General features: G+C 40.5%; 2 protein-coding genes across 2 annotated transcripts; one reads left to right on the top strand and one right to left on the bottom strand.

Moving 5' to 3' along the window:
- The first annotated feature begins 3,773 nt into the window (after positions 1–3,773).
- On the top strand, positions 3,774–6,218 carry LOC135479758 (toll-like receptor 13). The gene has a single exon (XM_064759664.1). It carries the CDS (start codon positions 3,774–3,776, stop codon positions 6,216–6,218), a length of 2,445 nt encoding a protein of 814 aa, XP_064615734.1.
- A 5,836-nt stretch (positions 6,219–12,054) lies between these two features.
- Positions 12,055–14,251, bottom strand: LOC135479757 (ankyrin repeat domain-containing protein 29-like). The gene has a single exon (XM_064759663.1). The coding sequence runs from the start codon at positions 12,838–12,840 to the stop codon at positions 12,055–12,057; it is 786 nt and encodes a 261-aa protein (XP_064615733.1). The 5' UTR covers positions 12,841–14,251.
- Positions 14,252–16,445: the final 2,194 nt, after the last annotated feature.

Here is a 16,445-nt window from a genome sequence, read left to right as displayed (position 1 = left end):
AAATATGGAAATGAACCCGGCAATTACGGATGTTGAAACCTGGGCTGTGAGAAATATGGAAGTGAATCCGGCAATCGCAGTTGTTGGAACCTGGGCTGTGAGAAATATGGAAGTGAGTCTGTCAATTACTGTATCAGATGTTGAAACCTGGGCTGTCAGAAATATGGAAATGAATCCGGCAATTACGGATGTTGAAGCCTGGGCTGTCAGAAATATGGAAGTGAATCCAGCAATTACAGTTGTTGAAACCTGGGCTGTGAGAAATATGAAAGTGAGTCTGTCAATTACTGTGTCAGATGTTGAAACCTGGGCTGTCAGAAATATGGAAATGAACCCGGCAATTACGGATGTTGAAACCTGGGCTGTCAGAAATACGGAAGTTAATCCAGCAATTACAGATGTTGAAACCTGGGCTGTGAGAAATATGGAAGCGAGTCTGTCAATTACTGTATCAGATGTTGAAACCTGGGCTGTCAGAAATATGGAAGTGAATCTGGCAATTACAGATGTTGAAACCTCGGCTGTGAGAAATATGGAAGTGAATCTGGCAATTACAGATGTTGAAACCTGGGCCGTGAGAAATATGGAAGTGAATCCGACAATTACAGTCGTTGGGACCTGGGGTGTGAGACGTATGGAAGTGAGTCCGGCAATTGTTGTTAAAAGCTTGACTGTGAGGAACATGGAAATGAGTCCTTTGACTGGGTTATTACCTGAACAGCAATGTATCAAAACATGTAATATGTCTCACATTGTAGCATTTGTTAGATCCTGTGTGTTATGTGACTATTTAAATCAAGGTCATTAGTGCAAAAACTAGTGTGCCTAGGTTATTTCATCAAACACCCACTCCCTAGGCTTCTTACGTTTTACAATGAGTATAACTCTGCTGTAAGTAAAAATGAACCCCTTGGCACTGAGCTTCATAAATGTGTCTAATTCCGGTTACCCCATGACTAGGGGTTGTATAGATATCGTGTTGACTTAGATCGCCATACTTGATATATGAACAGTTGCAATCAAAGCGCAACTGAGATACATATTTTAATTATCGACAATTCACAAGCATGGACACACGATTTGGAAACTCATTTCATTCATTCTCCTGGGACATTCCCGGCGTTTGTTCAACATCACTGAAAACTGATGACCGCTTCTCTTTTGAAATGAAACCTTGGTGGAAAGGAATTAATGAAAAATGCTACAACTTAAAAAATGTGCTATATTTTGTATGTATTAAAACAGAAACAAGGGATTTTTTGTCTAGTCCTTATGCAGCGGGCTAGTCCGCTTCCCAGCATATATGCATAAACCAATCCATTATTTCTTAAATTATCAGAATGCATTGCGGCACAAAGGTCTATAAATTAAAACATGAGATCGGCTGTTTCCGTGATTATAAGCACCAGTGTATAAGAGTGCGTAAATGAGGAATCACATAGAGAAAGCGTGGCGTACTACGCTCTTTTGTTCTTTACTTCCGTATCTCTCAGCATTGAAATGTATAAGAATCAGTAACTGCTATACTGCCGTAAACATGCAAATATATTCTTCTTTCACACAGGTAAACTGACAATTTTACGCAATTTTACCATTTACCATTGTACCACCCACCCCCCCCCCCCCCCCTCCCACAAAAAAACCAAAACAATTAACGATGGAAAATGTAAAAATACGGTTACTGTAAAAACAGTATTTCAATAATTTCTCTCTGTTTATATGTCCTACTGGTATTGTCAATAGCTTGCATCTGTTTTGCGATATTCATCCTGTTCATGGTTGCAGTCATATGTGTCCTAGGCTAATATTTTGACTCACGGTGATAAAACATATTTTTAAGTTTATTTCATATTTTATCACGGTGTATTATTATCGGTAGAATGAATGACAGTAGTTATGAGGTTAGAGCGTCCGCCTCTGAGTCGGGAGACCCGGGCCGGATCATACCAAAGACTTTGAAAATGGCTGTTGCTGCTGACTAGCAGCACTGAGATCTTAAAGCAAGGAAACATGATGGGTTGGCCCGGTGTCAGTATAATGTGACTGGGTGGGGTGTCATATCTGGTGTCTTCGGCATGATACTTCAGTGAGCAGCACTTTGGCGTCATGGACTCGTCCTGCTACAAGAAGACAGTGTATGAACCCACACCGAATGACTCCTCGACGTCATACAGAGACAGAAAAATTAGACTTCATGCCCCTATTATATATGATAATGGGCAATCGCTGTGATACAACTGGTCGTTATAAGTCGTAATAAGCCTACTTGAGGTAATGACCACTCGTGACTACACTTATCTGTATTTCCAAATTCCGAATGTACACAAAATGTTAAATAATCCATAGCATTGATGCAATGGAACACACACAGAGATTTAAAAGTTACTTAAATACACTTCCGGTATGCCACAAATTAAATATGTACCGATCCGGACAATTATGAGCTAATAGTTTTTCATAGGCTTTTTTGGCCAATACAGTTTAAATGCAGCTCCGCTGTTCAAATCCAGCTTTGATTGTTCAGATTCCAGCTTTCTTTGTGTCAAGTTCTCCCCTTATTTGTGTGCTGTGTGTCGTATAACATAACATAAAACATAAAAATCATTTGACTTCATTTAAGTCCATAGAGGGTAGGGGCTGTATATTAATCGTGTTGAATTCGATAACCATGTTGAATGTATGAACAGTCGCAATCAAAGCTCATCTATGATACATTTTTTATAATGGTACACGATTTTAACACTGATTTCACTCATTCGTCAAAAACATGTCTTGCGTCTTTCAAACATCATTAAAAACTGTTCTTCGCTTCTCTTTGCATGATTCCGGTCTTATTTCATACTTTATATATTTTCTTACTTCTTTGCTGATTTGTGTTATATGTGGTTTTGGGAATTGGCCTTACGATTCTTGACCTGGGGCGTTCTTATTGGTTTACGGCAGCCATTTGAAGACTGTAAAATGAACTATATCAAAATAAGTCAAGTTATTTTAGGATGCAGTTATTTTCAGATGCAGTTTACAGTAGTCTTGCCACTAAAGCTTACATCATTTTTCTTCGGCCTTCTCATTTAAAAGTTGTTCTTGTATCAGACGAAGAGGTCATGCGATTAAATCTCGTCATCCGCTGGATGCCGAGATCTGCTTAGTTTAGAAGTCCCGTAGCTTAACCTGAGTTAAAACAAAAGAAAAGACACTCCGAATGCAGAATCCATGTCGCGTTTGTTAAACCTTCATCTTTTTTGACGGCTGACATATGAATGCCTGTTTCGACGCGTGTCCCTCTGGGCTGTGCCCGTTTTCCACTTACCCTAATGCTGGCCGCCGTCGTATAAGTGAATTATTCTTGAGTACGGCGTAAAATATTAATCAAATAAATAAATAAATAAATCAATCTAAAATTTCTCGAAATGCTGATTTGTCACCACCTTTAACATATAACCACATAAAATCACACACGTCATTCCTCTGTCAGATATAAATATAGCGGGTCATTCTAGTACTATCTCATTATGAGGTATCAAGGAAGCACACTTGATCGTGTATATGACAAAATACAGCTGTATGTCCGTGTGTCACTGACGAGTTACTGCCTAGTTGAAGGATGTGTAACGCTTGTACAAACATTTCAAATTTACAACCAGTGTTATTTGTAGAGACCATATAGTACATGAAGTAGACAATCTGCAGATCTACCCAGGCGTCTAACGGCTAAACGACTCCATCTCCTTGTAGAAACACTGCCAACTTTTCCCTTAGCACCCAAAACAACTATGGAAGTGTACGCATTTCTGTTGGGAACCGTTCTTCTTAGCGCGGTGTATGGGGACAACCATGTTGATCTCCACAACAAAGGACTGCGGACCGTACCTACAAATATCTCATCAACAACAGAAAGCCTGGATTTGAGTTGGAATCTTCTGGAGACCATAACCAATGGATCCTTTCGAATTCTCAGCAGGCTTATATCACTGAGTTTAAATCACAACAAACTTGTGAGGTTAGAACCATCAGCGTTCGAGGGATTATCACAACTACGCTTCCTGGATCTAAGCAACAACCGATTTGTGCTGGTGTATGAATCCTATCCACCCACAGTATTTCATCCTACACAAAAGCTAGAGATCCTAAATATGGACGAAAATAGCCCAGGCTATTCATCCCGTGCGTATCAGTTTCCAGACGAGATATTCAGCAGCCTGATATCATTGAAGAAGTTGACTGTTGACGAGCCGTTGCACAATGTTTCATTTGGACCGGGCGTCATGAGCATGTCTCAGCTTAAAAGTCTGTCCGTTTACTGTTGGGAATTTGGAAGCAGCCTCAGACCAGACACATTTGCTGCGTTTGCCAACTTATCAATTGAGTCATTGGTGTTGAGATGCCAGAGTTTAGAGGAAGGGACTTTGAAGCATTTTCCGCATGTGACAAGTCTAAATCTGAGAACAAAATCGCTACCCAACGCCTTATCAGCTCTCGTGGACCTGCGCCATCGCCATATGACATATCTGACAATCACAAATACAAATTCTGACAAAGGGTTCAGCAGGGACCCCGAAACCTTGGCTCTCACTGCAAACAACACGGCTCACTTGGCGACTATTTGTGTTCGTCACCTGGACTTGAGCAAAAATGCCATAATCCATCTGGGAATAGATGTCTTCAGCCGATTCCAGTACCCCGAGTGTCTAGAAACATTTAACTTTGGAAACAATTATCTGCCCGTCGCTACTAGCTACTTAGCAGCAATTGGCGCGATACGCTTCACAAGGTTAAAGTATTTAAATATCAGTCCAGGAAGACGTTATGCGTTTACTGTGAGAGAGGTCAGCGATCTTGTGTGGACGAAGAGCTCTGTTTTCCAATATAATCTGGTGGTGCCGCCATCTTTGGTAGTTTTGAACGCTAGTTTTCTAGCCGGTTTCATTACAATTGATAAGGATGTAAACTTTACTAATGGAAAAAATGTGGAAGTTCTTGATGTGTCATATGACGGATTCAAAGGTTGTTCCTTTGTCGTAACTGGTCTGGAGAACTTGAAAGTGCTGAACATATCCAAATGGAACTGTGCTGTGTTATCTCCAAGATTCTTCAGCTATTTTACCTCACTTCAGGTTTTGGTGGCCAGAAATTGTAGACTGAACACTGGCTTTCGCTATGATTTGGATGCTGTCATCTTCAAAAGTTTGAAACATCTGAAAACCCTCGATCTCTCGAGTAACGATTTTACAACACTAAGCAGATTCATCTTCAGTCCGCTGCAAAGTTTAGAAACCTTGATCCTGTCAAACAATAAGCTGATCCATATACCAGAGTCCATCTATGATTTGGTCTCGTTGACATTCTTGGACTTGTCATCCAATGTGATTTCATCTTTGTCACGCGCACAAATGGACTGGTTGACCGCTGACAATTCATCCCACTCAAAAGATGCTGTCAGAGTTTCACTGAACCGTAACCCCCTCCTCTGCACTTGTAACACCGTCAGTTTTGTGCGATGGCTTTTAGACGGCTCTGCCAATGTTGAAGCACGTTTGACATTAACGTGCAGTCTAGGAAATGGAACGTTCGTGGATATTGGTAGCCTCACATCAAAGCTTAAGAACATGGAAGTATCTTGTGTCAGCAACTTTTGGTTGACCTTTTCCACAGTTGGCTCGAGTCTGATGGCCGTGGTAATTGTTCTAGGAATATTTGCCTACCGTTACAGGTGGAATATCAAATATTGGGTTCTGACAAAATGCAGGAGAGGCTCTGTCGTTGAAGAAGTGACAAATGAACAATACCGATACGATGCCTTCGTAGCGTATAATTACTTCAGTTACCGATGGGCTTGCATTGTTCTGCGACAATTTCTGGAAGATGAAAACAACTACACGATCTGTCTCCATGATCGAGACTTCCCGGTGGGTGTCAGTATTCAGCAAAACATAGTGGACGCCGTGAACAACAGTCGCAAAGTTATCCTAGTCATCAACAAGTCGTTCCTGAAAAGCGATTGGTGTGAATTTGAAATTCAAATGACGGGCATGCGCATGGTGAGAGATGGTTATGAAAACGCCATTATTGTGATCTTGATGGAAGAGATTCCCGTGTCGGAAATGCCACGGTCGCTGCTGAACCTTTGGAATCACATTACATTCCTGCTGTGGCCGGCCAATGACCCGGGTGACGAACGGATCTTCTGGAACCGTTTGCTGGAAGTCATGGCACGCTGATCTATACACACCCGTTTGCTGGAGGTCATGGAACGCTAATCTATACACACCCGTTTGCTGGAGGTCATGGCACGCTAATCTATACACACCCGTTTGCTGTAGGTCATGGCACGCTAATCTATACACACCGGTTTGCTGGAGGTAATGGCACGCTAATCTATACACACCCGTTTGCTGGAGGTCATGGCACGCTAATCTATACACACCGGTTTGCTGGAGGCAATGGCACGCTAATCTATACACACCCGTTTGCTGGAGGGAATGGCGCGCTGATCCGCGATAGACTGCTCGAGGTCATATAACAGGCTAATCAACAGTCATCTATTGGAGGTCACGGCACGCTGATCTACAGTGAAACTACATGCTTGGGGCTATGAATGTGCTCATGTATATGTAGTCGTAAACAAGATGTAAAAAAATTACAAGTTACAAATGACAGTGGCTTTACTATTGAAATGTGTATGTTCTCTAAATGCGACTAATATTTTTTCTTGTGCTTTCGTTTCATTCACAAATCAAATTGCATGTGTTCTTTTATGGGCACAAAATCGTCAGGGAATATGTTCACGATATACATTTAATTTCCGTCACTGTAATAATTAGACCAGTGAAAATTCTGCGTTGCTGTGAGGATAAAAAACCCTAAAAAAAAAACTTCCCTTAAATTCATTCCGTGAGTGATGACGAATTGCATTACGTCAATGTAACACATAAATCCAATCTTGAAAATGCGTTTTTAATAATAAGTTAATCCGTTCCTGACACCAAATTAAGAAGTAATCCGGAATGGATTTCTTCCGCTTAATGGACAAAAATGTAACCCGTCAGAAGTTTGTTTTTTTTTTTTTTTAAGAAAAAAAAACATAGTTATTAAAGTATTCTATGTTTGGGAAGGGAGGCTCGTAGGCGCAACATATACATTGTGTGTTTTTCCATTCATGTCATATGGAATCAAATTTGTATTTGTTCTTTAGACATATGGAAGTTGAAAATATATATTGGAGTGCGTGTATAAAAACGGTTTGCTTATTTAACAAAAAAAGAATTGTCTCTGCACGGTGTCTTTTGGATGTCTGTCGTTTCTCCAAATACCTTTTGAGCACTGCGTGTTGCTGACAGGCGCAATAAGCATTGGTTTTACACCGCATGTGTAACTACGACCAGTACAGTTGATCGAGTGTTCGAATCCCGCTCTCGGTTCATTAGTGTTGCGGCTTTGTCAGGAGGTTTGCTGGGTATCGGTATATGCTATTTCAGTCATAAAATTGGATGCTGTTGTATTGGTGAAAAAGAAACAAACTGAGTAAAGGCTTTGAATAAAAATAAAAAAAAATAAATAAGAAAGATTTGATTAATAAACAGCATATACCGGTAAATGTGCATGTATATAGCTCTACATTTAACACTGATAGGCCTACAGAGATTTGAGGAGTTACCACGTTTTGAAAGACTTTTAACACTTAAGAATGTGGAGCTATATAGCTATGCAATATAACCTAAGAGGAATTAATAAGGGTAAGGCGTCGGTTATGCGTCATTTCGTGCCCAGGGAATTTACCTACTCTACCCATTTAGAGTAACACAAATCACGTTACAGTATGAACTTAATGTGTGGGATATTGTTGTCTTGTGGAAAAAGCCAAACGTTTTTAGCGGGTTTAATTAGGGCAGTGTAGGCCTATATATTAATCTTCTAGCCTTCCTTGTACTTTATTCATTATATGTTATTGTAAATATATAACATATTATAAATATATTTCACTCATTACAAGTGTCTTGTCATAGGACTACTTCATGCATTTAATTAATCGGTATACACATTATATATACACAATTAAGACTACAATACACCGTTTGTAGTCTTACTTGTGTTTAAAATCCCATTAAATGTAATCTAGGTTTTGTCTTATCTTCAAAATATCCTTTTATTTTCAAGAAAAAATGCATTTTTGTCTAACATATATGCCCCCTTTATGTTTGAAGAGCTACAAAAAAACAATAATAGCAATAACATTGTACTCGCATTGGCATTACTTATGATTACGATTGAAATCATATATGAACATCTATTATTTATAGCTAAATCTCTATTTAAAATACGTACGTTACAAATTTTCTTTCTTGTTATGCACAAAACCTAAATAAATTCTATAAAAATAAAGACGTAGTACGAACGGGTTTCTCATTGACGGGGGGGAGGGGGGGCTACGTGGCTTAGTCGAATAGCGCGCTAGCGTAGCGTAATGACCCAGGAGCCTCTCACCAATGCGGTCGCTGTGAGTTCAAGTCCAGCTCATGCTGGCTTCCTCTCCGGCCGTAAGTGGGAAGGTCTGACAGCAACCTGCGGATGGTCGTGGGTTTCCCCCGGGCTGTGCCCTGTTTCCACCCACCATAATGCTGGCCGCCGTCGTATAAGTGAAATATTCTTGAGTATGGCGTAAAACATCAATCAAAGAAATAAATAATAAATAAATTCTCATTGACGGCTGATCGGAAACTCCCGAGGCGTTCTGAATGCACAAATCAGTGGATTTACAACTGATGACGTCAGACTATAACACCCATGACGTCAGGGCAAATGATCGAGAATAACAGACCCGCAAACAGAAAACAAATTAACATATACGTTATCACTGTCAACGATGTTTGAATATTGAATGTTGACATGACCCATCCAGTAGCAATAGACAAGCATATCTAGAAACATGAAAAGTATCAAACATCGCAATACTCATCAGTGAAAATCTCACCGATTCTCGATTGATGGTAGCATAAAAGCAACATCTTTGAACACGCACACTGCGGCATGACAACACCACACTCAAACCCCTTAATATTGATTGATTTGATTGGTGTTTTACGCCGCACACTCAAGAATATTCACCTGTACGACGGCGGAAAGCATTATGGTGGAAGGAAACCTGGCAGAGGCAAACCAAGAGCAAGCCAGCATGAGCTGGACTAGAACTCACAGCGACCGCGTTGGTGAGAGGCTCTTGGCTCATTGCGCCGCGCTAGAACGCTTACCACCTCGGTCACGGAGACCCCCAACCGCTAAATAAGAAAATGTCCATAAATATAAGTTATTCAGAGGAATTTTTTTGATCAACAGAAAATGTGACAGAGGCTCAGAAAACAAACAATTATTACCTAGATCAGCTTATTCCAACGTGCCTTTGTAAAACCTGAAACATCTTAAATGATGGATATTGTTACTATCTTGTTCCAGCGTTGTAACAGGACTAAATTTGTAACCTTCTGATTTTAGTTTTTTGATGGAAAAGTGGTCTGCGATTATTAATTCTGAATGTAAATTATGGTTGATGATAGTTATGAATGGTTAACGAATGTCTGTTTGGACGCTCAGCTTAGGAAGCAGAAATCTTTGGCTACCTCTTGGCGATTGTATTGTTTGGCTCTTTTTTTTTTTAAATAAAAAAAAACAAAAGACTGGAAATGCCGGGCATCGATCCCTGTAACTCTCGCATGCAAAGCGAGCGCTCTACCATGTGAGCTAGCCCCCCATTAGAGTGCTCTATTTTCATTATGATTCTTATAAGTGGATTCACTCATGCTGTCCCATGTACATTCACATGGTGTTTACATCGTCACGGCTGGGGGTCGGATTAAAGTTCACTAAATAGAGCTATAAACAGACCTGTTCACACCTCCAATAAGGTAAAACAGTGAGACGTTATTGCTTCGTAGTTGCATCATATATGGAGAAATCGTACTTCACCTTAATTAATTCCAATAAAAATTTAGATCATCATGACATATTTAGAATACCCATACTTTTTTCACAAGTCACATTGCCACATTGCAACCATACTCAATTTATTCGACATTCGGACACTAATTTCTGTCCCACGTATAATGACCAAATGTTTAACTGATTATCCCCCCACCCAGCCCCTCCCCCACGTCTCTCTCTCTCTCTCCCACACCCATGGGGTTTATTATTACCGGAGCGGTTTACTATACCCCATATACTGATTTGCTAAATATGACCTTATTCAGTACGCTTATTTCCCTTCCTTGTTTATTTCCTACACAGGATATTGCGTACTACCGAACCATTCATATATTCCTTTATTCTTTAATCGTTAAAAAGAGAGTTGGCAGGTGTGGCTGCGATTATAGGCGGAGTTACCCTTATATGGTTCACAATAGTTTACTAAATCTGTAAAATTTATCTTATGGTGAGCTGTTTTACAGTGAATATGCCAAAGCCAAGTTGTCATCCCTATCTTTCGTAGAATTTAAAACCTAGAACGAATCTTGGATTCCATATGATGACTTAAGCTTAGAATACCCTTTTCAACCACACCCAAAATGTTTTTTCCCCTCACATGGTGATTGTTAGTTTTATGGGTCGAGGAAACCAGAGAGCCATAAGTGAGCTACCAAGCTTTGGTACATATTTCTTTATTTGCTTGGTGTTTTACGCCATTCTCAAGAATATTTTATTCATACGAAAGCGGCCAGCAGGCTGGTGGGAGGAAATCGGGCACAGCCCAGGGGAAAACCACGATCATTCGCAGGTTTCTGTAAGACCTTTCCACGTACAGCCGGAGAGGAAGCCAACTTGAGCCGGGCGGGGCCGCTTACTTGCCTTCGGTAAGTCGTCTCAGTGAAGCAGCACTAAATAAAAGAGCGGTGGAAATCCGTCCTGCTGCAAGGAGGCACGTTACACGTACATGCACCCTAAAGATTCCTTCATCGTCTTATGACTGAAAAATTGTTGAGTACGACGTTAAACCCCAAGCACTCACTCACTCACTTCATCAAAACCAACAAAATATGATATAATCAAAGACGTACAGCAAAGAGAATAAAAACCAGAGTAGCGACGACAGTATGATAGTTGACAAACTTGTCGCACGTAACCGTTGAAACACCTCCTATCAATTTACCTCATCCCGAGTTTTATTTTAACTGTTCGTGTAAATGCTTAAATAGTAGCAAACTACACGCCCCCGTATAGAACCATGGTTGAAGCAAAATTAGGTAAAAGCAATATACAGTGAAGAATTTCGTTTTGGTGCTTAGAAGTCAAACATAGCATTTTGTTGTCAGCTTGTCGAAAATGTTGTCTTCTAATTCCCGTTAATGACCTCTGATATATTGCAATTAACATCACTATATATTAATTTTACTTAATTTTTTAGAAAATTCTTCTGTAGAGTTTTCTCATATTTATTTATTCATTTGATTGATTGATATTTTACACCGTACTCAAGAATATTTCACTTATACGGCGGCGGCCAGCATTATGGTGGGAGGCTACCGAACAAAGGCCAAACCCAGACCATTCACTGGTTGCTGCAAACCGTCCCACCTACGGCCGTGATTTGAACTAGGTCACTAGGTCTGTGCGCCGCGATGAATTGCTAACCACTTTGTTTTCCCACATAGCAACGAGCATCCAGTATTGCCTATATTATGTTACACGCAGTACAATAGACATAACCGAAAACACATATTCCCCATATTGAACGATGTACGACGGCGGCAAGAATACTTTCATTGTTAACAGATCAATGATTACATATAAAGGTACACATCCACAAAATTTCACCAATGTGTACATTACTACTTCATGATTCACAAACAGACAGTCTATTCATATTTATGTAAATGTAAAAGTCACATAGAATTTTGAATATATAAAAATAACAATCTTCAACACAAAAGAGGAGAATATATATATATATATATATATATATATATATATATATATATATATATATATATACCTGATCAACATATTCTTTTCCACTAAACACTTATTTATACAGGTAAAATTATAGTCTTTGCAATAAAATGATTTCTTTTAATGCCCTTGGAAGGTGTAAGCGATCACACGCGCAGAGGACATGCCTGCCGAACAGGAATGCATGATCGAGCTTCTGATAATCCTCCGGCAAACGTCCTTCAGAGTGGACGGAGCTTTCGGATTACCAATCCCGTGCTCCATTTGCCACTTTGACACCGCCTCTTGCAGTTCTTGGTAGCCAATGGTCGGCGAGTTATTCCCAGAGTCCGGCACTTTAACCACACCCTCTGCCAAAATCAGGCGGTGAATAACCAATCGCATGTCTCCGTTCGGCTGCTTCTTGTACTGCGTGAGCGCCGATGACATTAGCTGCTGTCCAGGTACAAGGCCGTGGGCAGTTATCGTCAAGTTCAGAATTTCAAAGGCGTCCGGTGGAGTTTTTCCCTGAGAGCCTAGCTGGCGAATAGCTATCCTCACCAATTCGTCCCTATTCTGATAATTCCTAGGGACTACGTGAACTGTATCAGCACCGGCCTCTAACAACTGCCGGACACAGTTCAAGTTCTGTTTCTTGGCGGCCAAATACAATGCATTTGTCCCTTCTCGTCGGCGTAGGTTCACATTGCAACCGTGTTTTATCAACTTGGTAACGATGTGATTGTGACCCGAAAATACCGCAAAGTACAGAGCAGTTCTGCCGTTCAGATCCTGGAAGTCGATATCCGCACCACACTCCAGGAGTTCGTTGACGCCGCGAGAATTCCCGTAGCTCGCGGCTACGTGTAGCGGAACCTTCTTATCATCGTCCGCGGCGTTGACACTTGCCCCCGCGGCCATTAACATGGAGGCGATGGTATAATGGTGATTCACAACGGCCTTCAGTAGCGGGGTCCGTTGCCAGATATCCCGACACTCGAGGTGAACCCTGGCCTTAATCAGTAGGTCCACACAGTCCCTGGAGCCGTCAATGGGAAAGCGTAAAAATTGGTCAACAAATTAAACAAGGCACAGTTCATCGGTTCATAGTGGATAAAATGTAGAAGACTCTTAACACAGCGAATAATACCACCAGGGCAGTGACGAGAGTGGTGTTTGGCAAATGACCACATGTATTACCTGTGAAATCCCGCCTCATCTCAATTTACCTCAGTTTTATTCCGACTGATCATGATCTGGCATAATCGGCAATCTGAAAACCTAGCGCGACCTGATGGGGACAGTTATTTGGTGGTCTGTGAGAAGACCTTGAGCAGCGAGGGCACCAGCTTGAATGGGATACCTCACTTTCCTCCATAACGGAGCCTCGGGTCCAAGCTGGATAGATAACTGTTATCTTACGATACACGCGCACTCCTTAGCTAGCATTCCCATAAAACGCTACGTTGAAGGCTGCAATGAAGAACAGACTACAGAGGTTAGGCCTGAATTACTTTCTACGGAAATTTGCTCCATTTTCCACCAGGGCTACAGGCATGACACGTGTGACAGCCATTGCGAAAGAATCTGCAACATATCACAATGTCAACCTTTTTTCTTTTTATATACCATCATTATTTATTTCACTGCTGATTAACGCTGAACTCAAAGGTTTGGGCATGGCATTCATGGATGTAAGGTGCAATCACGCTTTAGAGCGAGATTTGCATGTTATCAGATAGACTGGCTTATACCCGTCCGTCCTATATTCTGAACAAACTTCACACTGAGATGCAGTATTTCGTATTACAGGAACAGTATTAAAACAATTAATAAATGAAACTGCGGTTTTTCACTAAGAGGACCATGGCGGGGTTTACGGGTGAATGATTACACGGTTTGTCAGAAATTTCAAAGAGGGTGTCAAATTGGAGTACACTAAGTCGCCAGAACACACCGACAACCTTTGCCAAACTGGTCATTTTGCATGCACTGGGGACTTCAAAGGGCATTTTATACTCAAACACTTAAAAACTACATGTAGGTGTAAACGTGAGACATGCAAGGCAATCATGCGCGTTTAATAATTCTCAGTATCCAAAGGTGAATGTATAAAAAATAATTTCACTACTATTTTTCACCTGATGTTTAACTTTTCTGAAGTGGAACATTCTGCTAGATTCTAACTGATTCATCAACCTTGCAGAGCCACTTAGGAGTTTTACGTAAAGTTAGTTTAATTTCTGATCAGAATAACTTGAATGTTGGTACAAAAAGTATCATTTTAAGGCCTTTATGTGCTTGTGTAAGTTAATTTAGACACACCAAACTTTAGGGGAAACTCTGCGGTTTCATTCTATTTATTTATTTGATTGGTGTTTTACGCCGTACTCAAGATTTTTTCACTTATACGACGACGGCCAGCATTATGGTGGGTGGAAACCGGGCACAGCCCGGGGGAAACCCACGACCATCTGCAGGTTGCTGTCAGACCTTCCCACTTACGGCCGGAGAGGAAGCCAGCATAAGCTGGACTTGAACTCACAGTGGTCGCATTGGTGAGAGACCTTATTTCCAGTTGCTCGAGTAGCAACACTGACATGTTATAAAAAGGACATGATCGTGATCAAGGGTAACCAATGTTAAAACGCAGCCCTGTTCATACAATGTAATTTGCAGCATTGGCTTGCAGTATACAACCACATGGCAAAGTAAGAACTGTGCTCGTATTTATCAAGGAAAGTAAGGCTTAAGTTATAATCGCAAGTGCTTTAAAAGCCAAACTCAGAACAGGAAAGAATTCAAACTATGGTTGGTACAATGTTTTGCAGTAAAGCATCAGTGTGCAAATTTTGAAATTACCAGAGCAAAACATTTTAACTTTAGCTGTGTTTGAATTTTCGACATATATTATGAACCCATTATCCCAGTCTAATGAAGTTAAGCTGCAGTCAGACAGCGAGATTTGTAATACAAAGATTGTTGATTGTAATCGTCTTGGGTATAAGCAGACTTGGGATTAAACCTCTGACCTCCTGACCATGATTTATTTATTTATTTGATTAGTGTTTTATGCAGTAGTCAAGAATATCCTGCCCATGAGGTGGATGATCTTCCACTCAGCCAACACAATATAGAGTTAATATTTAAAACTGAAATTCCAGTCCTTCAAAATGCTAGGAAAATCATTGTCCTTTAATCGTGCAAATCTCCAGAATGTTTTCCTTATATTTATTTATTTATTTTATTTGAATACTGCTTTACTCTGTACTCAAGAATATTTTACTTATACGAAAGTGACCAACATTACGATGGGAGGAAACCTGTGCAAAAGAAACCCACAACCATCTGCAGGTTTGCTGCTACGCCTACCCATTTACAAAAGAAGAGGAAGCCAGCATGAGCTGGACACTAATATGATGGCTTAGCATGCAATTTTTATAGGTGGAGGAAACTGGAGTGCCTGGGTTAAACCATAAATCTTTGGCAAATTACTGGCAAACATCCAAATGTGTTACATATAGGTAAACATGTCATATTGGGGAAGAAAGAAAATTGGTCTCGAGTGGAGAGGAAGGAAAGAATGACTGAATGAATGCTTGGGGTTTATCGTCATACTTAACAATTTTTTAGCCATATGACGAGGAGGAGTCATTAGGTGTTTGTACATATACTGTGTCTTATTGTGGCAAGGCTCCATGCCGCCAAAGTGCTGCCATCACTGAAGTATCATGCCGAAGACACCAGACATGACACCCCAACCAGTCACATTATTCTGGCACCATTTCCTTGCATTAACCTCTCAGTGCTGAGCACAAAGCGAGGCAGCAACAAGTACCACTTATAAAGTCTTTGGTATGACCCAACCCGGGTTTTATCCTGGGTCTCCCGACTTTGAGGCGGGCGCTCTAACCATTAGGCCATTCAAGTGGTCTAAGCGAACAGGAGGGTAAAGCCATATATAGCCACACAAGTGTCAACGATCATTTATTATCACAACTGTTCTACAAATATGAACTATAAGATGAGAATGTAGAAATCGCTTGTCCATGACCGGGACTGAACTCACAGCGATACCCTGAGTGCCATGTGATTAGGAGTCACAAAACTCGCTCTATGAGTTATGCCTCACTCCCAGAAATCTTTATTTGGTGAAAGCATTTTGGATAGGTAGTACTAGTAAGAGTTTCATAGGGTGGAGAAATCTGAGAAGTGCCAGCTCCCTTCCTTTCAAGGCAGTTAATTTTGGAATTTGAATGAAAAAATAAAGTATTTCCAAAAATGTATATTGATATAAGGTGATGACGGAAGCATGAATGAAGTTCAGATATCTATGACATTCTGCAATATACTAGACACTGGAAGACGTGTTTAAATTTTGAACAATAAAAAACACACTGAACATAAACAATAGTGAATCTATAAATATAAGTGAAATTACACAAACATTAAAGCCTTTCCACAGTTCCCACACTAAACAATTAAACTTACAAGTTTATGAAAAAATGACACCTCTTCAAATGTCTATCCAT

Source organism: Liolophura sinensis, chromosome 12 (assembly GCF_032854445.1).
Source record: "Liolophura sinensis isolate JHLJ2023 chromosome 12, CUHK_Ljap_v2, whole genome shotgun sequence".
In the NCBI taxonomy this organism is placed as follows: Eukaryota; Metazoa; Mollusca; class Polyplacophora; order Chitonida; family Chitonidae; genus Liolophura; species Liolophura sinensis.
Note: the sequence above shows the minus strand (reverse complement) of the source record. Positions and strands in the feature narration are given on the sequence as shown.